The following is a 25,507-nucleotide window of genomic DNA, read 5'->3' on the forward strand; positions in this document are numbered from 1 at the left end:
GTTTTCTCTGGAAGACTTACACGACCCCCGTGACACGCTACCGTTAAAGGAGCCCGTTAAAAGAACAAGGGGGGACTTCATGGCGTAGAGCCAAGTAATATTGAAATAGTTTTTTTTCATTCGAATGTTAATTTCGAAGGTTAGTCATAAGATCATAACAACTGCTTGGGCAGCTAGATCTCCCAGTCCGCGGTGTGGGGAGGTCTGGTGGGATGGAATGAGCGAGGGATGGAGGAGGGGTTGACGCTCCTGTCGGACGACTGAAACGACAGGAACAGTCATTTGAAAAGGTAAAGGCAGCCAGTAGAAGTTGAAGACATCTCTCTTACGCACTTACACCTGGGGAGCTCGAAATGACCCGTGTTTGTGAGAAGGTAGATTAATTTTCTCCACCTTTCTCTTCTTTCATCTGTGGCATAGGCTGCTTATACTATAGTATTTCATTTCATCTTTTTTATATGAACATCGCGTTTTCAAACTGAGCTAACGCTTTTTTGCAATGTATATACTCCAAACTGCTCAAGGCGCCTGGCTGCGCTTCGGAAGTTGCACAGTTTAGGACTCTGTGAAACTCAGTCTAATGTAACATATAAAACTAAGTTTAACGTGTTTCCCGTGTCAACTGGTTGCTGTACCTATATATTAAGCATGTCAAATTACATACCACGTGGAAAAATGTAAACATTTACCGAAACAGAAATAAAATGTGTATTTCGAGTACAAGCTTCATCAAATCTTAAATCGTATCTTAAACTATCTTAAATGCATATTACTATAAAATGAGGCGCGTTAATGACCAGTGTCGGGTCACATGCTGCCAAGTCGCCGGGCAGTCGTCTCTCTCTCTCTCTCTCTCTCTCTCTCTCTCTCTCTCTCTCTCTCTCTCTCTCTCTCTCTCTCTCTCTCTCTCTCTCTCTCTCTCTCTCTCTCTCTCTCTCTCTCTCTCTCTCTCTCTCTCTTCTAACAGTAAACATACAACTAGTTACAGGAGACTTTAAAAAACGGCGGCAGTTAGAGGGTTATATTGCTTGAGCTTCATGGGGAAATTCATTCGTTTTAGTTAAAATGGGACGACACGACATCTGCAGACTCCGTTTTCTATGTGTTCAAATAAGAAGGGAGCACCAGGTGATGTACCCGAGCATAGGCCTCTGTGATGCTTCAGATTTTGGCACTTCACGATCTTAAAATCCACGGGTACATACATTTGATGACACGTTACATTGTAACATTTCATCATCTAAACAGAACTGTAAAATTAGTATTTTAAATTCTATTTAAATTCTATAGTATTTTAAATATATGTTAATATACTTGTTTTTATTTATTTATTCTGCTTCAAATGCATTAGACCTTATTATATTTTAAATCTCTTTTATTCATTATAGGCCTAAATAAGTAGGTCTGTTGATTTTTATTTAATTTTTCATAATTCTTTCTGCATAATGGTGAACAGATGAGTCACGCTAAACATCAAATAACAGATCAAATCTAGGATTAATATCTGCTTAACAACAAATATTAAAGTGAATTTGTTAAATTTGTTACACAGACTGTGTCATTTTTTTCTATATTTCAGTTCTTTTCCAGTTTGATACTGTATGTCTTAACACTCTCATGACAAATCCTCTTTATTCCTTATTGGTAAAAAACAAACAAACAATGAAACCCCCTGTATTTTATGTACAAATGAAAGTATTCTCACTATTTATTATTCACTATATCAGTGGTTCATGTCGAGGCATAAAAAGATAAATGAGGTACAGGTCTTTGCGCAGGATTCTGTCCCCAAATGCCTAGCACTTAATAAGCATTCCAAAGGGACTGCTCCCCTCCCCTTTAACCAAATCAGATGGATTAGAATCTCAGATGAGTGACCTTTCATCCCATGTTTTGCAATTAAATTACAGTATGTTTCTGAATTTCTCAGACATCAATCATCTACTCAATATGAACCATAATGTTGATTTACTTAAAAATAGCTTAGCACATGCATGGGGCTTTTACGAACATTTTTTATGCATGCTGGTTCAGAAGATTTTTTTCAGTGTGTTCTTACACTGAATATATGTTAACAGAATGAACGAGCATTTTGAAGTACTGAAATGTTTCTGCGTCACAGTATTTCAAACTGTTATTCAAGAGAAAAATATATTTTACTCTTGATTTTGTTAAATACAACTATTTTATTACAATATTTGGTTTGAGGGCTATGTCTCTTTTGGTTTCTCACGTGATAAAGTGTTTGTCATTGATTTACACTTTGATAGCATTTTTAAACCCTCTTTTACCTCCTAGAGTGTGCTTCAAACTGGCTGCTATGCTCAGCTGAATATGTGAGGCGTTTTTTATGCAAAGTAAATTTGAAGGCCTGCAGTAGAGCATCAATGGGCCTAGTGATGATCAATAGGGATTGCATGATGCCTCAGTATTGATTATGGAAACGTGAGCCGATGAATAGAAGAGGACTGGATTCTCTTAAGGTTATGGCTTGAGATGCCCAGTAATGAGTCAGCCCAGTGCCTTCCGGTCTTTGCTGCCAGTGGTGGGAAGCAAGTGGTGGGGTTAGCCAGATGTGAACAAGTGGCACATGTCAACCACATTAGTTCCGTTCTAATCGGGAAGAAGAGACACTTGCGTATTTGCTTCGAGTTTCGAACCCACAGTTTTGTCCTGGCGCGTCTCAGACACTGCCGTGGCTTGGTGTGTGTTATTGGATTTGAATCTGTGAGATGTAGCCCACTGCATCTGCTCAAGCAGCCCATCCATGGGTGCAGCGACATTGCCCATGCTCCCTTTAGATGCTGTGGTGTGCTTTGGAAGATGGGATACAGTAACATGGAGACCCTCATAAACTTTGAAATGGTATCTGCATTCCCCACATTTTTCTAAGGCTTTATCAACAGTGAGACACAGGCGTTTGTAAGATCGCAGGCCACTAAAGACAGACAAGGATTTTACGCAGCTTTAGAAGCTGATGGGTGTTCAGTTTGAGTTATGGCTCCAAACATTTCTCACACTTGTGGTGAATCTTCCACACGATGGTCACTCTGTCATGGTTTGCAAGAAAAACTGTGTGCCTATATATCTACTCAGATTATAATGATTAATAATTTAGCACTTAAAAAAAAATCACTACAACTGGTTAACCAATATGATTTGAATATATAAACATATTTTGTTTATAAGCTTGTTTCTCTAGTTAAATATTTTGTTTATAGGCAGTTGTCAACTTGTTAACTAAATTTAAAGGAATAGAGTAACTAAACATACTCATCTTTGTGAAAAAAAGAAATATAAATATAATACATCTATTTTATATGTAAGATATATAGAAAACATTTAATTTTGGTACATCTTTCCAGTTGTGTGAAGCATTGAGTAAAATTAAATATAACAGTAAATTTGAAAATGAGAAACTTTTTTTTTTTTGGAAAAATGCTTCTGCTGAATCACATGATTCATGTTTGAATAAATATGCTTGTTTTACATCGAATATGTCAACAGTAGAGACCAGCAACCACTGTAAAGCAAACAGAACATATTTTTTTTGTTTTATCATGATGGAGAAAGCACATTTAGTTCATTCTGGTCATAAGTTAATTACCTTTGCATAAGTGCATAAGTCTTTGTATTTGTTTTTAATCAGTAAAATGCTAAGGTTGTGTAACCTATGAAGTCTATTTGTATGTGCCTGTGATTGTGTGTGGATGTGTGTACTTGTGTGTACTGGTCTAGTAGCAGACCAGATGTTTTCACAAGTAACATGGGGGGAAAAACAAAAACAAACAAGCAAAAACAAAATTCTTTTGCTGGTTCTCAGGTTTAAAAATATTTATTTTAAAGCAAATGCACCTTTCTCAAAATAAAAGTTGTGGTTAGGTTTAGTATTAGAATATTGTAAGTATAATAATGTGTGTGTGCACATGTGTACATGTATGCGTGTGAGTGTGTGTTTGTGTATGTGTGTGTCTGTGTAGCAGGGTATGTGATTGTCTGTGTGGGCATTTAAGACCCCCCCCCCTCTTCCCACCCCCTCCCCTGTGTTCCACCAGCCCTCTCTGTCGCTTTAAGTCCTGCCCCCCGGAGCCAGCCAACAGCAGCTGTTCCATATTCATCAAGCCCTTCAGTCTTAAAGAGCCCTATCCTGACCATGGAAAGAGTCATTTCTCTCTCGCGCTCTCACACGGCCACTCTGTCTTAGCGCGCTCTCTTCCACCACTGCCACAGCCTCTGCCTCGCTCTTGTCCTCGACCCCCCCACCCCACTACCTCTTTTACCTCTGCCCCCCCCCTCCCGCTTGCACGCACATCCCCGCATGCACACGCGCGCACACACACTCACTAACTTATACACACTCGCGCACACACACTCACCCACCCGCACACACTCTGGTACCTGTGCAGACTGGGGGTGCTGTGCTGGAGGGTGCTTTTTTCCTTTTGAAGGTCCTCGACTCTGATTTTTGGGGGAGAAGCAGGTGTCACTCATTTACTCTTTCTTCCTTCTCTGCTTCCTGGAATGCTAAAACTGGACTGATGGACATTTCAGAACTTTGCATCCCTGATCCTCTCAGCTATCATAACCAGTAGGTGCATCTTCCTCTCCTTCAAACCTGCACTGTTGTTAACCACCTTTTCTTTCTTTCTGGAAATGGAATGTTGATTTCTTTGCTTTTTGCTTTTGCTTCCTTTTTTTCATAGCTTTATCTATCTCATTTTCCAAACATATTTGTTTGAGCTAAGCAAGCTGTCTTGACGTACAACTTTTGACTGTTGTAGAGAGGCTTTGTACTTTCGGTGGTTGTGCTGGAACTCTCTCGCGCTTTCAGACACACAGACACACACACACACACACACACACACACACACACACACACACACACATGCTCGCTCTCTTTTCTGTTTGGAGTTAAACGAGGCTTGAACAGATTATTAAGTGTAGCAGCAGGGCAGGTGCTCTTTGGTTGTTCTGTGTGGGGCTCAGGGGAAAGCCTTTCCTGAAAGCAGGTTGTTAGCAGTGTGTGGCACCCCTTGCACATCGCATTAAGTGCGTGGCCAATCAATTAGGAGCTCCTTAAGTGTGATTTCCTTTTCATCTTTTCGTGAGTATGCAAGAGTGTTTGAGTATATTTAAAAACAAGCAAAAGCAAACAAACAACCAAAAACATAACCCAAACAAAAACAATCGTAAGATACTTGTTTGGATGGGACAAAGGGAAGTCGTGCCCAGCTCACCTCTGTACTCTCAAGCGCACGCGACTAAATGGAAAGAGACAAGATTAAACAGTTCTCCTGGGGATTGGCTAGGCTGAATTACATGGTGGGAGTATTTGTAAGCGCAGAGGGGGAGAGCAGGCGCTCGCGCGAGGCCAGCGCGAAGGAGATCGGCTCGCTGCTGCTCCACACCGTGCCGTTCCGTGCTCAGTCTGGCCGTCTGCGCGCGGGAGCAGCCAGCCTATTTAAGTGAAGAATTCTCCACTCACTTGCCCCCCTAGCCTTAGATGGGGTTTGTCAATATTGTGCTCAGAATTTATATTTGTATTTTTTCCATGTATAATTTTTGGCCTCAGCTGTGCGTTCTGAACATGGTCTCACTTTAGAAAATTAATTCTCTTCACATCAGATTATTGCTTCTTACTTAATACCTACGTTTTAATACCTACGTATATCATTTTTATCAAGCATATATAAATAGTCATTAGTGTTTTTTGTACTGTCTGTGCAATATTGCTCAAAATGTATAGCTGTCAGAAGTTTTTTCCCCCTCTGTACTCACCATGTAATCTGCATGTACTGATATATATATATATATATATATATATATATATATCATGTTGAGAGAACGATCATAAGACATATTCAGAGCCCTCTTAATTTAGAACAATAACTCTTTCCACGCTAAAAATCTAATCAGCCAAATGTGTGTGTGTTGTTGTGGCTGGATTATCATAAAAAGATACACAGCATGGCAGCCTGGAAGATTGATATATTCCAAAAGAGTAATGTGGAGGAGCTCAGGGCCATATGGATGGTTTCTCACTCCCTGAGATGTGTCTGATTACATAGGCACTACAAACCTGCAGAAACACCAAAGGGACACAGTGAAGTGGGCTAAAATGACATCAGTTCCTGCTGCAGGACAGGGTGTGTGTGTCTGTGGGTTTTTGGGGAAGTGGGTCTATTCCACCTCTGACACGCTGCACACTGCCGAGCTTGTTAACTCCTTAGCCATGCACATTTTAATCTGCTTTTTAGCTAACACTAAGCAAGATTACAAAGGTCCAAGACAGCTCAGCTTTTCAGACTACCCTACTGGAGATCCTCTGTCTAAACTGCATCATTTACACACTTTTTCAGACTGCTTACAGATAATGGTTGATACATTTCAACACATAAAAATATGTACAAATGTACTCCCAGTAGTGTTTTGGGGTTTCTTTGCTGGGATTTTAGAATGGTCACATCATTGGCAAATAGATTAAACATATGAATTTTAACCAAATGCTTATTTTTTAAGGCATTTCTTTTAAAACCAGTTATGTTTATTTGATTTAAAATTTGAATTAATGCAGCCATCATTTTACTTCTGAATCATGACATGATAGACAATTCATAAAAAAATATTACCCTAACTTGTTGTTAAGAGTTTTTGGAATAGGTGAATTGATGGATTTTTCAATAATCCCCCGCATACATTAAATCTAAGTAATTTTTATCTTATAATGTTATAATGTTTTACTGGTATAATGTAAAATTTGTTACTAAATGTTACTAAATGCTCTTTTAAATTAAATATGAAATTATCTATCTATCAATCTCTCTATATACTTTTTCATATTGTGAATTGATTTCAACCTTCTGACACATGTACATGGAAAAAAAAAACTACATTTTAGTGTTTTAGTTTTATATATATATATATATATACCCCATTTCCCTGCCACATGTGAAGTCATGTCATAGGATAAATCTAGACTTTTAAAGATGAGGCATTTAAAATCAAGAGAAAATATTACATAGTAATTTAATGCAAGGCTAGAGTTTGGGTCACCACTGCCAGTGTTTAAATATGTGTAGATTCAGTTGGTGTGTAATGGCTGGCTTATGTAGACATCAGAGCAAACAACAGTGCCACAGGATTGGTTCAAATTTTTGGTCTTGGCTTGAAACTTTTTATTATTTATTATTTAATATTCCTTGTTAAATTTGTCAATATATAAAGCATATATGGGTATAATGTGTTTGTTGCTCGACTGTGTGTGTGTGCATGTGTATGTATATATATGTGTGTGTGTGTGTGTGTTGTGTGTGTGTGTGTGTGTGTGTGTGTGTGTGTGTGTGTGTGTGTGTGTGTTTGTGTTTGTATAAGTGGGCTTGTCAGGGACGTATGAGAGTCCCTTATTTTTTAGAATTTTGTAAAGCTATTTTTTATTGCTTATATGGTGTCTTTTTTATGTAAAATTGCCATATCTGACTTGATTTCAAAATACACCTTATACATTATAACTATTATATTAAATTCCATGTTGCAGAATAAAGTAATAGTTTTACATACTTTAATAGTAGTAGTTTTACATATTTGTTTACATATTGTATTACTATCCACGGAAATGAAGAAAACAGGTACATTTCATTTTTAATTTCACAGGCTTATTTTTTTAATGCTTCTGCCAATTTTGGTTATTTATAAGTTGATGTTGCTGCTATCATTTCACTGGTGTGTTGAATGGCTTATGTTGGCTACCTCATTAGTCTAGGACTGGTGAACTCAGTTGGGTATGCATGCTACCATATGGGTTGACCTCAACAGGCACCTCTTGCCTGATTTCACACTGGATGCATGAATACTGTATGCTTACTAGTATCAGATGTAGCGATGTCAGTGTTGTTTATGTCTGACGGTCTCAGCGAGACGACACCGGGAAGTTAATAATGCAAAAAGTGTAAAGTGTGCGCGGATCTGGTTTTCTAGTTAACATATGGGTTGTGTTTGCCACATGTGGCAATTCCCTTTTTCTTTTATGTTCTTTTTTTGATGAGTATCTTCTTTGTTAGGTTTGGTGGCCGGTTGCAGCAGCAGCTGGGGAGATATGGCCCAGTTTATTGCACCTCTCAAGTTGTTGTGGTGCTTCCTCGCCATTCAGAAATCCAGCAATATTGTGACTTGTCACTTTAAGTTTTTCTTGGCTTGTTGGTGCATTTGCAATGAGCAAGAACGAAAAGAGACAAGACTTTTCTATCTTTTCCTCACTTCCTGACAGGGCTATCCCCCCCCCCTCTCTCACACCAATCCCCTTCCTCCTTTTCTCTTTAGTGGAATGACAGTTGGATTATGTATTTCTAGGGGCAAACCTCCATAAGCACTCAATGATGAATTACATTTAAATTTGTTTGACTTCATTCCCGAGTTGGCGCATTGAGCACTTAAAATGCACATCTCTCCTACTGCTTTACCTGTTTTTTTTCCTTTCTCTCCAATTTATTGTATTAGCTTGAGAGAAAACAAGGCGAGGGAATTGCATTAGTGCATCTTAAGTTAAAAGCTCCTTGCTCTTTGACCAAGTGTTTCAGTGCTATTGGGTTAATCAGATTTTTGCTGTCTGCGTGGAGATGCTATCGTGGGTAACCAAAGCAGCCCCCACTCCGACACTGTCCAGATGGGATCGGCTTACGGTAATTTGGTTTCAGAATACATTACCCGCAGAGGCCTGTGGCTGTGTTTGCCCCACCTCTCTCTGTTACGCCGACCAGCTCCATCCCACACCAACCGCTCAGGCCCAGCCAGGGACCGATGCCATTCCGCATGACCCTTGACCGGACTCAACACCTGTCCAATGGCAAATCGTATCTCTATCGCCCCGAGTCTGTTTTCCCAGCATCCCGAGTGGATCGTCACGGCGACGGATGGTGGCGCGCAGTTTTTAAAACAAACTGATAAAACAGCAGCTGTTCCTTTTTTTCTTTCCTAAATTCCATTTCTGTCACCCCGTCTCTAAACGCGTCTCCTTGTACCAACAGGGCCTCCTTGTCACGTTCGTTAGGGCGATTACTCAGTCCACTGGCCACTCTGGATCCCCCTCGCTGCTGGTAAGCTCTGCACTGCACTCTCATACCCTGCACACAGTGGCCAGGGCCCAGGTAGCCCGGTTGGCACAGGGTGATCTGACACGCCCACTGTCCCCACTCTTGCTTTCCATGATGTGTGTTTGTGTTTACGGGCTCATGTGACGATGGGAGTTTTTGTCTCTGTCTCTCAGCTTGACTCGCACACATAAACGCAAACATGCACACACATGTGTTTCTTGACGTGCCTCTGTGCCATTTGTGACGATGTGTTAGTCAGTCATAGCGGGAGCTCACGGAGGCTGGTCCCAGTTCTAGGCACAGTGTTGCAGTCTCACCACTCAGTTCTCTCACACCCTGCTCTAGCAAATCCAAGAAGTCCTCCTTCCCGGGTCTCACTAAGGTAACCTTGGCATCCTAGCCGCACCGTGACAGTGTGTTTAAAAATAAAGTGAGGTCCATTAGCCCGCAGAGCATAATGCCAGCCTGAGCTGGGGCCAGATCACGGGCACAGTCTGAGGCTCACGCATCCGCCCACCTCCGCCCTCCCAGAGTGACTGCTATCACTGACACAGTGTGTCAGCACATCTTCCTGTTGCTCCAACTCTGAGAGGACACTCAGAATTCAGATTCAGTCACATGCATACAAAAACAACTTATACAACTATAGAAGGATATGTTTAGAGGACAATGCTGCGTAGTGTTTATTTAGATTAACTTGTTTTTTTTTTTAAAGTAGAGTTTATAAATGGTTGTATTACAGAACACACTATATTTACTATTTAAAATCATTTTATCTTTAACCCTAGATTAAGAGGTAATTGTGACATTACTGAATTACATCATGAAAAAAACCCTTAGCAGAAAGAAACCTCCATAAGTAGCTGATGTAATGTAATGTAAAGATACCCCTCTATACGATGTGACAGATGTTTAGGTTCTATACTTGCAGTTTAGGTGTAAATGTGAGTTCCACAGTTTTATCTCTGTTTACCTCTGTGGCACTGTCACTCCCACCTGGGAAACGATCCTCACCATGCGTTCTGATTGGCTGTCTAATTATATGTTATGGAGGGAAAATTCCACGTGCGCTAATTTACGCTTTGGAGAGGGTAGTGAACTGCTACGTGCGTTGGGAGGCTATGCAGGCGTTTATCAGAGAATGTTATTGGTATTGAACGGCCAGTCGTTTGAAGGTTATGTTTCTGAGCAGTAATTGAAATGCAGAATAACATTAGGATCGATGGTTAGCTCTGTTTATTTATGAAATCAATATTGAAACGGCCCATCACAATGCAGGCTCTGATTCCCCCTGACAGCCAAACCGAATGCACACTGCATTTGGCTAAGGCAACACCGCCAACCCAGCAGCCCTCTTACTGCCTCTAAACAATGACTGTCCTCTCACTGGTCGCAGTCAGTCTCTCTCTCTCTCTCTCTCTCTCTCTCTCTCTCTCTCTCTCTCTCTCTCTCTCTCTCTCTCTCTCTCTCTCTTCTATCACACACACACACGACAGAGTGAACAACAACACGGAAACTCAGAGAAAGTTTGTAGTGGATTGGCAGTATGTTGCTAGTTACGATGAGATGTAGTGAATGTGTATTTTGAACCCTAACTGGGCATTTAGCTGAAAACGAGTGGCTATAAATAATAGGAAAGTAATAGTTTCCATACTTTAAGTTATATCGAGATGATTGCTACTATAAAGCTCGTATTACTAAATGCATACACTATGACTAGTCGTGTTGCCTCATCTGTGGTAGAAAAAAAGGTATGCAATTAACACAAAATTTCATCACGTCTTTTAAAGACCTGTGTACCTGAGTATTACTGATGGGATTCAAGTATATCAAATATATTTTATAAACATCAGACAAGATGTGCTATCATTTCCTTTTTTATTTCTCTCTCTCTCTCTCTCTCTCTCTCTGTGTGTTAAATAAAAACAAAGAAAAAACATTTTGCAAGTGGCAACAAGGACCTTTATACCACCCCAAGATTTCGCCTTTTAAGGAGTTTGCACCCTGGGTGTGCTAGTTACCGTTTTACACTTCTCTCTCTCTTCGGACACTTAGCAAGGTTATCACGTCCATTTAATTTCTTTGTTTTAATTCAGTGTCGACATGTTATCTCCGCAACGTAAATCAAAGTCCATTATACGGGGGGCTGTTGTTCCTCTCCCTCCCCGGTGCTGACCTGTGAATGACGAGCGGCGTGTCCGCGGCAAAGCGGGCCGCATTATAATGTAAATCTTTATCCAGCGCGTGAGCCACCTCGCGCTCTTGTCCCTGTTGTGCTGGGGGGAGGTGCGTCGACACGAGCTGTCCCAGGCACAGCAACTTTTTGGCAAACGCTGTTGGTTAAAAGAGCCAGGCAAGCTAAGTGGAAGCTTGCAAGAGGAAGGAGTGGCGTGGCCACTCCTGCTGAAGCTGTCAGCTGTCTTTTTAAGAGTTGGAGTCAAAACATTTACCCAAGCAGCACCGTGCTGTTTTTTAGTAGCAGACTTCGAACATCGGTGTGTTTTGATTGCGTGCGTTTCTGTATCCACCATTTCTTTTTGTTTTCCTGTAAAGTGTAGCATTATTGTAGTTTAGGCGACAGCATTATCTGCTGACTGAAAATTTTGTGTAGTTTCTTCCTGCCTGGAAAACCAGACTGAGGCTTTACCGCACTGACAGCGTACTGAAACCAGTGAGATATATGTCTAGACTGCCCCTTGAAGCAGACGCGATCATTTGGTCAATTCTTCTTAAACTGTGGGGCTTAAACACGCAGGGCATGGTGATCACATAATTCTTTATGATGCCAAAAAGAGCATCACTGATGCACACAAAACAAGAAGTGCCTGATGAGAAACATGGGGGGATGCTCTGTGTTTCAGTGTTTACACTGTCAACAGAAAAAGATAAAAAAATGAGGGATTTGGTAAATCTTTGGTAATACACTAATGGTAGAATGTAGTTGAGACTATATGCTCTGTTTAGTTTCTAAATTTATTCAAAGGGGCTATGGAGTCTGTGTCTAATATTGTCCAGTGTCTACGTATCTAGTACATATTACTGTAAAGTCAGACTAAATAACAGGAGAAACCTCTTCTCTGACTACTATGGTTGTGTTTTCCTTTGGTTCCAAATGTGTGCACATGAAAGAAAATTCAGAATTTCATACATATGATTTTTCAGTAATTGTCAGGTACAGTGTGCAACCCAGGCAGATCTTTTCATCTCTCCTGCAGTGACTGTGTGTGTGTGTGTGTGTGTGTGTGTGTGTGTGTGTGTGTGTGTGTGTGTGTTGCATTTTCCACTGGGCATTCCCTGTGATGAAGAGAGTAATTGATGAGCATGGAGGGACAGGCTCTTTGTTCATAGCAGGTAGAATTTCCCCCCTAAACAACGACAGCCTATGAGAGGAAGATTAATGAACTAATTTCATGCATCGTTCCTTGCTTCTGTCTTCGTCTGGCCTCAGCTTATGCACTGAAGCCTGTGATATACACATAGTAGTGTACCTTTGCAATAATACTTCCATCTGTTGTGAATGGGCATGAATCTATATTATGCACATATGCATTAACCCTGAAAGTGCTCCATGTTCATTTGCTGATTGTTTAGTTATTAATAAATTGACAATGGTGAATGTTAAATTTAATTAATGATAATTTAATGATCTTTTGCGCTTCCTTGACAGGAGCCCAAGACTGGTCCCCAAAATCATGATGATTCCTCACAGCACAGTGGGGTTTTATAGTCTTGTAGTCTATTTAATTTTTTAATTCATTTTTATTCTCACACATGCAATGGCCAGGCTTTGGGTTCATATGAGGAGATCTAACGAGATATCAGGTGATCACCTTGTGCTTCTGAAACATGTCATGAGGTAATTGTGATGTCACCAGGCTGCACCGTGTTTAAGGCGCAGGGGGAATGTGCTCTAATTTCGGGAATTCTGTTTGGAGAAAGGGGGAGGGATGTGCTGGTGGCAAAGGCCAGAAGAAGTGTGGCCTCATATGAGAACCATGGGTGCATAGCTCCTGAGAGCTGGAAGTCCGCGCGGAAAGTGATCAAGCTGTTCACAAAAACTGATGTCAAGGAGACGTCGTCTGCTTCTTCATTTTTTATTTTTTTTTTATAAACGAGACACACTGAACAATTCCAGCATAGGGACACCCACATACTCATTTCACTCTACATTTCAGAGGCCCAGAACATATTTGATGTCGGCTAATTATTTAGCAGGAAAAGTGCCATTATACATTATTTCTAGTGTAAAAAGGAAAAAGAGAGCGATTTAAAAAACCCTCCCCAGTGTGTGCCAAGCGAGGACTGAACTACTTTTTTTTTTCCATATGATGAGCTGTTCAATTCAAGTGGGAGCTTCACCGCTGGGCTCGAACGCTTACATGTTAACCCATTCATTGCCGCAAAGTGAGCGGATCCTGCTAATGCCTTTTGGCTGGTGGCTGCACAGAGGCAGTGTGAAGTCGGTGCAAGCACATGCACTCCTCATGCCAGTGCAGACCTTCCTGATTTGAGGCACTGCATATATAAAAAAAATTTTGAGTGATATTTAGAGAGTTCTAGTAAAAATATAATTTACCAAATGCAATAAAACCAATTACACTGTAACTTTTCAGAACAGTCTGGCTGCTCTTAGCACACTTGACTGGACACTTTAATAAGTGCATTTTGTTGATAAAAAAGATTTCTTGCCACATGATGTGACTCAGTTCATGATGACAGCTCATGGGCTATCTACGGAGTTGGCCACATTTTACTCTTCCCTCAAAAGCTAGAGGGCTTACGTCAGTGTATGGGGTGTTTGTATCAGAAAACGCAACCTCCCCCCCACTGCCCTCACTGCCCCCGCTGGTCCTGCCGAACAGGAAGGAAGAGGAGGATCAATAGATGTGATCTGCGTCTGAGCTCGGGCGATCAGGGCCAGCCGGGGTCTGCTAGCCTGGCCGAGGCTCATGTTGTTGTCGTGAATGAGCTCATGGTTTTATAAAGGCTTCAGTGGGGGAGCTGGGGGGAGCTGGGGGAGTGGGGGCTAAATTTAATCCTGGTCTGGAGACGCAGGAGCTTAATTGCCAGGCTGCTGGGCCAAGCCGGACCCCCCACCCCCTGCCCCCGGTAACCCGGCACCAGCCACCGCTGCGCGGTCCACACGGATTATTGATCCACTGCTCTATTCCTCTTTCTTTTTCTCTCATTCTTTCATTTCTCTCATTTCTCTCATTCTCTCCTTTGGCCCGCCATGCGATTTCCTCTACCGTCTGGGTTGTACTTCTGCTGATGTGTACTCTAATTCGCACAGTTATTATTCCCTTTGTCTTTTACTTACCTGTCAGCCTCTTGCTCGCCCTTTTGCTCACTCTCTGTCTTTTTCTCCTCATCATTTATTTGTGTGTGATGATAAATGTTTTCTGGGTTCACATGAAAGGCTTCTATGTTTTTTTGCTTCATGACAAAGAGCCCCCCCACCCCCATCAACTCTAACTCACTCTCTCTGCTTTGAAAATACTAATGAATGAGTGTCCAAAATTAGGGGCTGCTTCCAGCCAGAGATTCACTTGGGTCCCAGTGGAACACAGAAGCACAGACACAGAGTAGAACACAGAAGCACAGAGAGTGGAGCACTGAAAGATACCCACAGAGAGTAGAACACAGAAGCACAGACACAGTGTAGAACACAGAAAGTAGAACACAGAAGCACAGACACAGAGAGATGAACTCAGAAGCACAGACATGGAGAGTAGAGCACAGAAGCACAGACATGGAGAGTAGAGCACAGAAGCACAGACACGGAGAGTAGAGCACAGAAGCACAGATACGGAGAGTAGAGCACAGAAGCACAGACACGGAGAGTAGAGCACAGAAGCACAGACACGGAGAGTAGAGCACAAGCACAGACATGGAGAGTAGAGCACAGAAGCACAGACACGGAGAGTAGAGCACAGAAGCACAGACACGGAGAGTAGAGCACAGAAGCACAGACACGGAGAGTAGAGCACAAGCACAGACATGGAGAGTAGAGCACAGAAGCACAGACACGGAGAGTGCCGCTTATCTTTGCTTCCTTGCTTACCCTCACTAGTGGTGCTTTCAGTGAATGGTCACCTCTCTCTCTCTTACACACATACACACACATACACACACACACACACACACACACACACACACACACACACACACACATACATACACATCACATATTAAAATTGCTCCCTAGGTCTGGGGCCACTATACTCCCTTGGTAGCTGTTAACCCAAAGCATTTATATGGCTAGGTAGAGGCATTCTCCATATTTCCTAGTGGCCCTCAGTGGACCAGACCTTTCTCCCCAAGAGACTGCACTTTGTCTGAAAGAGCCTCATTTCATTTGCATGGTGTTGCCTTGAAAAATAACCATGTCCACACAAAGATACTCAAATGGAGACACATGTAAAATATCAAAAACACTAAACACACTTTCTAGCTTTTGTCAAGTTTATTTTACTGTGCAAACTGAATGAGTCACCATAGGAACAAGTGCTATTCTCACATGTGCAGCATTCAGTAAATTTGCCTTGCGTGTCACCTCACTTCAGTGCTGCTTACCACCTCCAGAGGAAGAGGGCAGTGAGGCAGCTGCCCGCAAGGCTTGACTGTTGCCTATGTGCCCAGAGGAGTGTGAGTGCCTGTCAGGAGTTAATTGAGTTCCTCCTCCAGTGGCCGCTCCTGGGCCAGACCCTTATCAGCCTCATCGCCTGGGGTCCTCTGACTGATCCCCCCACCCCCCACCCTGCCTCCTTAACAGGCCATCTGATAGCACCCTGTCTGCGAAGGGCTTCCCACTCTCACTGTATTGCGTGTGTGTTTGTGCATGTGTGTGTAGGTGAGAGACACACCCAGAAAGAGTGAGAGAACGTATGTACGACTTCTTTGAATAGATTATTTAAAATAAATAAATATCCTTTTTCTTCATGGGGTATGTGTGAAGGACTCATTTAGAAAGTTAACAGAACCTTTCAACATGTTTATTTCAGTCCATAAATGAAGAGTTTGGCAGCGCAGTGATGATAAGCAGTGCAAGGCATGGGGCGGGGCTTCTGCGAGGAGGAGGAGGAGGCAGGGTTGTCGGAGGAACGTGGTGGCATGGAAGGCAAATGCCCCTGGTCCACAGGCGCACGGGGGGCACAGGATCATTAGACCGGCTAATCTCCCACTCTGCCGCCGTGGGCACAACCATATTACAGCCAACGAAATTCTGTTAGACCGGCTGCGAGGAATCAGATTAGACTCGACCCCAACATTATGCTTTTGCGGGCACGGCGCAGCATGAATTTTGATGGCCGCAGAGGGGGAACAAAAGGGGGGACGCGAGGGGAGAAAAAAAGTAAAAGAAGAAAGTCTTGGACGTGCTGGCTCTACCTGACGCAAGCGGACACGGAGGACGTGAGCTCAGAACATAGGGGGCAGAAAAGCTCACCCCACTGAAACGCCCCACTTTAGCCGACCGCATGTTTTCTCTCCTTCCTGTTGTTTATTCGGGCCAAAAGCAGCTTTGACTTTATGGAGAAATAAAGCATGTCTTGAAAGACAGTTATCATATTGTTTTATTATGTGTTATTATGCCCAATGAAAAAAAAAGTGCAATGAACATTTTGGTCATTGTGTTAAAAAGTGCACATAAACATTTGATTTGAGGAAGCATGATGCTTGTGGAGTGGCACCTTGATTTATGTTACTGAAATGATTTGAAATGATCAGATATTACCTGGGCATGAAGTGGCTCTTTAGAGTATACCTCAGTATACCTCTGTGGGATTCCACAAGGGCATATTCATTCCACGTGAACACATCTCTGAGAGGACAACAGTTAACACACTTATGCAATTATGCTAAGAGGCACCTCCACACTGACCTTTGAACTGTGGTTAAGCTGCCCCTGAATTTGAGAAATAAAGGCTAAATGGAATTGTCGTGTGTGCTGACATTTCAAATATATGGCTTTTAATAAGTCAAGGGAAGATCTGTAAAGGTGCGCATGTGTGGATCTGTATTCAGAAGCTGCTAGCCAATAATGGCAAATTTTTCCTTTCTCCTTGAGAAATCTCGAATCGGTTTTAAACCGTTATATTCACACACACACACACACACATATATATATATATATATTTATTTTAAAAACATTTTTTTTGTCATCAGCACAACATAATTTTAACTTTGCCATTGCTGAGGTCAGTCTGAAGCTTAAAAAAATTCTTGATTTAAATTTGTCCAGTCTTACTATACTGTGCTGAAAAAAACCTTGAGCACTCAGGTAAAGGCTTTATTCCACAAGGTGAACGGTTTTAACAGGGGGCATTTTTTATTATTTATTTTAGCACTTAACCTTTTGTGAATTTCCAGAGGTGGCGGCAGCTGGCACTGCAATGAATATACATGGTGGGAGGGGTCGTGTGACAGGGAGGGAAACCCAGCAACCCAGATTTTATTTGACATGCTGACCCTGTCTCTGCAGGCCCAGGAAGCTGGGTTGAGAAAATAAAGTTGACCTTGTGACCCCTTGGGCTTGAACCCTACAGTCACCCACACTCACAATTAAATCAGTTTGAGAGAGGGACTGAGGCAGCCAAGGGACAGAAATGGGGGCATGGGGGCTGGGGCGTGTTTCTTTAGCGTCTTGTAGTTCTCTAGTACATTCTTGAGTTTGCACTCTTCTCCTGTTATCCGTTCCCCACTCTTTATTTCCTATATGTTTTCCATTTTGTGTGAGAGTGAGGAGTGGCTTTGCTTCATTGTTGATCGGGAGACTTGAGAGTGACATGTTAGCTCCTGTGTGTCAATATTTGCCATTAGTTAGCAGTGTGCTAATTATGCTAATGCATTGAAGCAAAATGCATGGGGTGTGGGCATGTCACTCAAAGAGTAACCTTTGATTTGCATATGGCTAGGCAAAGCTCAATTTCATTACTGTGAGCGAATGTGTCTGACCTTTCACCCTTGTCACCTGCACCTAATTCTAACATGTAAGTAACCTCTCTGTGACCCCAACATCTCGCACCAAACTGACAAATAGAGATACCACATGAACGGAAACATTTTTATGATTTGTGTAATGTGCACAGTCCTGTATATATTCTGGTGTGTATGAGGAGTGATGTAACAGTGCTATATATATTCTGGTGTGTATGAGGAGTAATGTAACAGTCCTGTATATATTCTGGTGTGTATGAGGAGTGATGTAACAGTGCTATATATATTCTGGTGTGTATGAGGAGTAGTGTAACAGTCCTGTATATATTCTGGTGTGTATGAGGAGTAATGTAACAGTCCTGTATATATTCTGGTGTGTATGAGGAGTGATGTAACAGTCCTGTATATATTCTGGTGTGTATGAGGAGTGATGTAACAGTCCTGTATATATTCTGGTGTGTATGAGGAGTAATGTAACAGTCCTGTATATATTCTGGTGTGTATGAGGAGTGATGTAACAGTTCTATATATATTCTGGTGTGTATGAGGAGTAATGTAACAGTCCTGTATATATTCTGGTGTGTATGAGGAGTGATGTAACAGTCCTGTATATATTCTGGTGTGTATGAGGAATAATGTAACAGTTCTGTATATATTATTGTGTGTATGAGGGGTGATGTAACAGTCCGGTATATATTCTGGTGTGTATGAGGAGTGATGTAACAGTCCTGTATATATTCTGGTGTGTATGAGGAATAATGTAACAGTTCTGTATATATTATTGTGTGTATGAGGGGTGATGTAACAGTCCGGTATATGTTCTGGCATGTATAATATACTAGGATATGTGTTTTTTTTGTTGTTGTTGTTGTTCTTTTCCTTTTGGCCTTTTGCAGAAATGCAAAAATGCAATCCTCTGCTTATAAATTCAGAACCTAACACACACATGCACGCACACGCATACGCACGCATGCACGCACGCATACACACACGTCCACAAACATGTTGGTGGAGTGTCACTAAAATGTCTCCTTTAGTGACTATACAGATCAGTAAACAGGCACTATAGCTGTTAAGAGTGCTCTCTGTTGTGTATGTGTGTGTGTGTGTGTGTGTGTGTATGTGTGTGTGTGTGTGTGTGTGAGTGTGTGTGTGTGTGTGTGTGTGTTGACAACAAGGAAAGGAAATCTAATTCAAGGTTAAAAAGAAAATATTTTTATGATTATTTTGTCCATTCACCTTATGATATCTTTGGTCTTTGAACAAAAAGTAATGTTTAAGATGCATTTGGAATGGCATAGATATGGCATTGCTAGAGTAGGTGGGGATGTGGTCTTGAGAGTACATAAGGAGCCTTGTTCAGTGTGGATGGCACTGTGGCTGTAGGTCTGTGAATAACTGAAACATGGTTGAACAGGTCTCCTCTCAGCTATAATTGTTGCTGTGTTGATCAACCCCATGTCTCTCTTGAAAAACAAGTGATCACTAAAATATATGTTCTGCCTTTATGAAGGACAAGTTTATCTGTTAACACCTGGTATTTGTCTGTGGTTGAAGTGAAAAGATGCACTCTGCATACTGCAAACTTCTGGTCCACTCCACCTCTCAACACATGTGCTTAGCGAAAGGCTCAGATCTCTCACACATCTCTCTATCCCTCTCCCTGCTTTAGTTTGCATTTTCCACCCCTCAGCTGACTTATATGTTCCAGATACTTATAGCATAGACTTTGTTTTTTTAAAGGTACAGGCAGTATAACATTAATTCAATCTCCTTATCACTCTCTGATAGTGCGTTTCAGCTGTGGGCTAATAAAATCTTGTGTGCTCTTTTATGAATATTTAGGTCTGGGCAATTCAGTTACAATATTATACCACGAATATATGTCACTATTTGAACCTCAATATTGAATTTATCTCTGTCTCTGCCCACCCCTCTGCCTCTTTCCCTCTGTCTCTCTCCCTCTCTCCCCCTCACTCTCTCTTTCCTTCTGTCTCTCTCCCTCTCTCCCCCTCACTCTCTCTTTCCCTCTGTCTCTCTCCCTCTCTCCCCCTCACTCTCTCTTTCCCTCTGTCTCTCTCCCTCTCTCCCCCTCACTCTGTCTTTCCCTCTGTCTCTCTCCCTCTCTCCCCCTCACTTTCTCTTTCCCTCTGTCTCTCTCCCTCTCTCCCCCTCACTCTCTCTTTCCCTCTGTCTCTCTCCCTCTCTCCCCCTCACTCTGTCTTTCCCTCTGTCTCTCTCCCTCTCTCCCCCTCACTCTCTCTTTCCCTCTGTCTCTCTCCCTCTCTCCCCCTCACTCTCTCTTTCCCTCTGTCTCTCTCCCTCTCTCCCCCTCACTCTGTCTTTCCCTCTGTCTCTCTCCCTCTCTCCCCCTCACTTTCTCTTTCCCTCTGTCTCTCTCCCTCTCTCCCCCTCACTCTGTCTTTCCCTCTGTCTCTCTCCCTCTCTCCCCCTCACTCTCTCTTTCCCTCTGTCTCTCTCCCTCTCTCCCCCTCACTCTCTCTTTCCCTCTGTCTCTCTCCCTCTCTCCCCCTCACTCTGTCTTTCCCTCTGTCTCTCTCCCTCTCTCCCCCTCACTTTCTCTTTCCCTCTGTCTCTCTCCCTCTCTCCCCCTCACTCTCTCTTTCCCTCTGTCTCTCTCCCTCTCTCCCCCTCACTCTTTCCCTCTGTCTCTCTCCCTCTCTCCCCCTCACTCTCTCTTTCCCTCTGTCTCTCCCCCCCCTCGGCCCCTCTCTCTCACTCCCTTGCTATCCATAGGCTGTTGAACAGGATGGCCGCTGAGGAGCGGCACCTGCCCTCCAGCTGTGGCTCGTACATAAAGACGGAACCGTCCAGTCCGTCCTCTCTGGTGGACACGGCCAGCCACCCGAGTCCCGGCGCCCACTCAGACGCCAGTGGCGGCTACGCCAGCGCCATCAACAGCCACTCCAACGGCTTGGACTCACCGCCCATGTTCACAGCGGCTGGGGCCCTGGGGCCGGCGGGTGGAGCCTGCCGCAAGCGCTACGAGGACTGCTCCAGCACACTGCTGGAGGACTCAGGCCCCATCAAGTGCGAGTACATGCTCAACTCTATCCCCAAGCGCCTGTGCTTGGTATGTGGAGACATCGCCTCAGGCTACCACTACGGCGTGGCCTCCTGTGAGGCCTGCAAGGCCTTCTTCAAGAGGACAATACAAGGTACGAGTGTGCATGCGTTACCATGGTTATTTCTGGTGTGCTTGGTAGTAAAGCTATACATTGTGATTACAGGATTCCATGTAATATATTAAAGCATGAACTATTGAGTCCCTGATGTTGAAGACCGACCTGTAACAGTGTAACAGTGGGTGCCCCAGATCAGTCTAGAATGTTTGAGGGTCAGGTTGTTCACAGCACATACACACCAACACCCACACATGCCCGCCCATACACACACACACACACACACACACACACACACACACACACAAACACACACACACACACACAAATGTTATATGGACACTTTGCATAATTTGATATCTGCATATTATAATATTGTGATATCTGCAACATCAATTTTACAAAGTTCAAAGCTGCAATAATGATAACAAATCAAATATTGTGCAGTCCTACTCTCTAATGGTAGCAACAACTTTGTGCTGACCATCAGCTGCTAATCCAGTGTGAGGTTATTGAGGTTGTTTGACATGTGTACTAATACAAGCTAATCAGCTGATCCCAGATCGTCTCTACATTTTGTCACCAACTGCATCCAGTCACAGTGAAGATGACCCATTTGGCGCCAGTGGTGACATCATCACTGTGATCAATTCATTTGATTGTTTAAAAGGTGTATATTATTACACTGACACATAATCACATGACCACATTTTCCAGACAGGAATAGAAAGAAAGAATGGGAAAACTATTGCTGTTTTCTGGCCTTTTTTGCTCTCAGACAATAAATTATGGCAATGATGCAAGTTTCTGTACAAGACTAAAGGTATTTCTGCTTTTAACACTTGTGTTGAATTTCCCAGATTCACATTAAGCCTAATCCGAGATTTCAAACAGTTTCCATTGGTGATTCACTGCCAGAGTAGGATTAAATCCGGATATAGGAAATTAGTCCTTGGTCTTATCCTGACAAGCACTATTCAATCCAGTTAATTAATCAGTTTACCCAATTTAACAGGATGTGCTGTGGGCAGTTTTTTGCCATTATGTTGTGGGTATATATGTTATTTTTAATAGGTCTTTAGAGTGCAATGCTTCCCCATGCATAGAGAATATAGAGATGTGTAGTCCCATTTAGACGTCTGAATAGAGTGCAGGAACAACACATGATATACAACATGGTCACATTAGATTGGCACTTGAAGAACAGACAGTGTGTTCTGACCCAGATATTAATCAGATGGAATCACACAGGTGCATGTGGTGTGTCCATGTGCGTGTGTTTGTGTGTGTGTGTGTATGTTAGACAGTGAGAAAAAAGAAAATGAAGTGTGACCACCTAGCAATTATGGCCTGATCTCATTGTTCTGACATCATAAACTTTTAACAACATGCTATCGCTAATGCATATCTCAAGGACTTGAGTCAAGGAATGGCCTTATCACACAGGCAGATATGGACTATGCTTTGACATTATAAATACCACTGTGGTAGGAGCTACATAATAAATATCACTGGGAGAGAGGGTACATAATAAACACCACTGTAGTAGGGTATACATAATAAACACAATTGTAGCAGGGGGTACATAATAATACCACTGTGGGAGAGGGTACATAATAAACACCACTGTAGTAGGATATACATAATAAACACCATTGTAGCAGGGGGTACATAATAAACACCACTGTGGGAGGGGCTACATAATAAATACCACTGAGGGAGTGGGTACATTGTGCTCATTTACAAAAGAAAAAAATTATTTCCTCAGTTTGCACTCAGGTGTTTAATGCTGTTCTGCTAGGTCTGTTGATACTGGCCCAGTGCTCCTATCAGCTTTAAACAGTCTATGTACCTTTTTGCAGACAAACAATTGCCTTTGTCCAAAGCCTGCTATTTACACTCACTTCCACCAGTGATCTCCCCTATTGACAAAAGATGAGCATTTTCCCTCAAGTCACATATTTAGAAAGCAGGCTTTTAACCCCATGCTTAAAGCCACGGGGAGGTGCACAAAAGCCTGTACAATGGAGGGCACTGGACATGGAATGTGACTGGACAGAATGAGCCCATCGTAAGTGGAGTGATGGCCTAAACAATTAAGAGAAGGAGAGTTACATGAAAGGAAAAAAAAAGAAAATGTCATAGACCTCTTCCTTTTAATCCTCTCTTTGCGTTGTCAGGTTGAAATTTCCCCTCTCGATCTCTCCCTCTCTTTTGCTCTTTTCTTCCTCTTGGAGGGCTGCCTGTAATGGACCTAATCTCATGCCGTTTGTCCGAGCCACAGGAGTTTTGTCAATAACAATCAGCGTTCAGGAGGAGTAATTAAGGCCGAGGCTTTTCATTAGGCCAAGGGGAGGGGCCCGTCTCCGGGGACGACCACCGCAATTAGAAACGCAGGCACGCGTCGCTGGGTAATTTCGGCAAAGGGAAGGAAGAAGGGATGAAATAAAAAGAGGAAAGAGGGGGGAAAAAAAAGCCACAGACTTTCTTTAGATTGGAGAGGGACCCGTCTGCTCTTTTCAAAGAGAAGGGGAGAGGCGGGCTAATGGCATAATAAGCAGACTCAGGTCCTCGGCCGAACACGGGAGGATTTTGGGGGGTAAGGAAGTAAAAAAGAAGTGTGTGTTTGTTGGGGGAGGGGTGGCCAGGAGGATGAGTGGGGAAGAGAATGGGCAGACAAAGAGCTCTTGAAGGGAAAACAGGATAAGCGATGTGAATTAGACGTGATTAATTAAGTAAATAACGAGGCTGACGAGGGGTGTAAGTGTGAGCCAGCGTCCCTTTAATGAGGACAAAGCAGGAGAGGTGGCGTTTAATTGGCCTCGTCATTTTAATCAATTCCATTCAGCCTTAACGCCACAGCAAAATGGCTTTTTTACTGCCAAACATGTAATACCTTCTCCCCCATTCACGAGTCTTATTGAAAAATGAGTTGTCACAGCTGCACGCGCTGCTTTCCGCTCTTTATCACCCAGACAACATTGTTAAAAGAGAGTGATCTAAAGCCTCACAATGAATAGTAGGAGAACTGCAGGCATTTAAATGCTCAAGAAGCCATACTGAAAAATATTCAGTATATAATTCTGTACACTTTCCCCCCCCCCAAACATCACTGGGTTTTCAAGTAAAGGCATTGATGCATGTTGTATATCTAAACCAACACTAAACTTTTTATTGTTCCATATTTCATATCCTTTATCTCTTTCCACACCTTCCATAGCTGAGCCATGGCTTTCTGTCATACTGGTTTGCCTGTTATTCAGAGCAGTGTTGCTCTACCCGCAACCAGTCCAAGTTAAGGTCAAAGAAAATCTAGTGATGAGCATTGAAATCTAGTGATGAGCACTGTAGTATTTTTGTGTAATTACTGACACGTTAGTGTGTTAGAAAGTGTTGCCACATTGAGGGAACACTCCCCTGTCATAAATGTTCAGCAGAAATTTCTCTTTATTCTTTATTTCCTTCTTTCTCCCTCTCATTTTTTTCTCCGTCCCTTCATTAAGCTTTCTTGCTCGGTTCAGTTCTTTCCTACCCTCCACCTCCCTACAGACAAAGACCCTGCTGGCCTTACCTTTTCAACACACAGGTGGACAGCAAATCCATCACCTGTCACCTATTCATCCACTGTAAAGCCCTTTTGAACTTGCACATGGAGATAGTTACATCAGTCAAAGACAAGCCCCAAATTAACGTCACGTCTGATCACCATCCATCCAGGACCGCCGCCATCTTCACCCCCTCGTTGCCCCAAACACCTCTTGTTCCCCTTCAATCAAACCCCATACATCTCTTACTGAGCCTTATTTTCCCCCCATTTTGAACATGAGTGTAGTATTGTATGAAACCCAGACCATATTGACTGGCCCTCTCTTTCTACTATGGAGTAATAGAGCTTGACAGTAAGCCTGTAAAAGTCAGTTTAGATTTTGATGAGAAATATCTGCCATTTTACTGTAATTTACTTACTCGCCCCGAGTCTGCCCCACACCATGCCCTGGCACAGGTCCTGAAAAGCCATAAAAGAAATTGAGACAGATAAATATTGAAAAGATAAAAAACCTTTTGCTTTACATGTGTTTTCCATTCCAGTTCTTCTTTATGATTAATAAAATAACCTTTAATATAAAACTAGATCAACCATAACTACTAAATCTTTGAATAGTCAACTGTATTCTTAACTGAAATAAATGTGACTGTACAACAACATTAATTTCTGTCTTATTTCTTTTTCTTATGCAGTGCATAGTTCTGCAATACATACATACATATATATATACACACACACACACACACACACACACACACACATACATATATATATATATAGTTTGTGAGTGCATA

The 25,507-nt window shown here is 42.4% G+C and overlaps 1 protein-coding gene across 3 annotated transcripts in view; it reads left to right on the forward strand.

Moving 5' to 3' along the window:
* Positions 1-303: 303 nt before the first annotated feature.
* The window catches only part of esrrb (estrogen-related receptor beta), a 55,625-nt gene continuing 30,421 nt past the window's right edge, over positions 304-25,507 (forward strand). Inside the window, exons 1-3 of one of the 3 annotated variants that reach the window (XM_035532871.1) lie at positions 304-374; positions 9,021-9,089; positions 20,781-21,202. In XM_035532871.1, coding sequence (XP_035388764.1) covers positions 20,794-21,202 — 409 coding nt within the window. In that variant the 5' untranslated portion in view covers positions 304-374; positions 9,021-9,089; positions 20,781-20,793. Of the gene's footprint in view, positions 375-4,350; positions 4,589-9,020; positions 9,090-20,780; positions 21,203-25,507 lie in introns of those variants that run through there. The other 2 variants (XM_027023744.2, XM_035532870.1) reach the window with 2 other exon arrangements.

The sequence above is a fragment of the Electrophorus electricus genome, chromosome 13 (genome assembly GCF_013358815.1).
Source record: "Electrophorus electricus isolate fEleEle1 chromosome 13, fEleEle1.pri, whole genome shotgun sequence".
NCBI lineage: Eukaryota > Metazoa > Chordata > Actinopteri > Gymnotiformes > Gymnotidae > Electrophorus > Electrophorus electricus.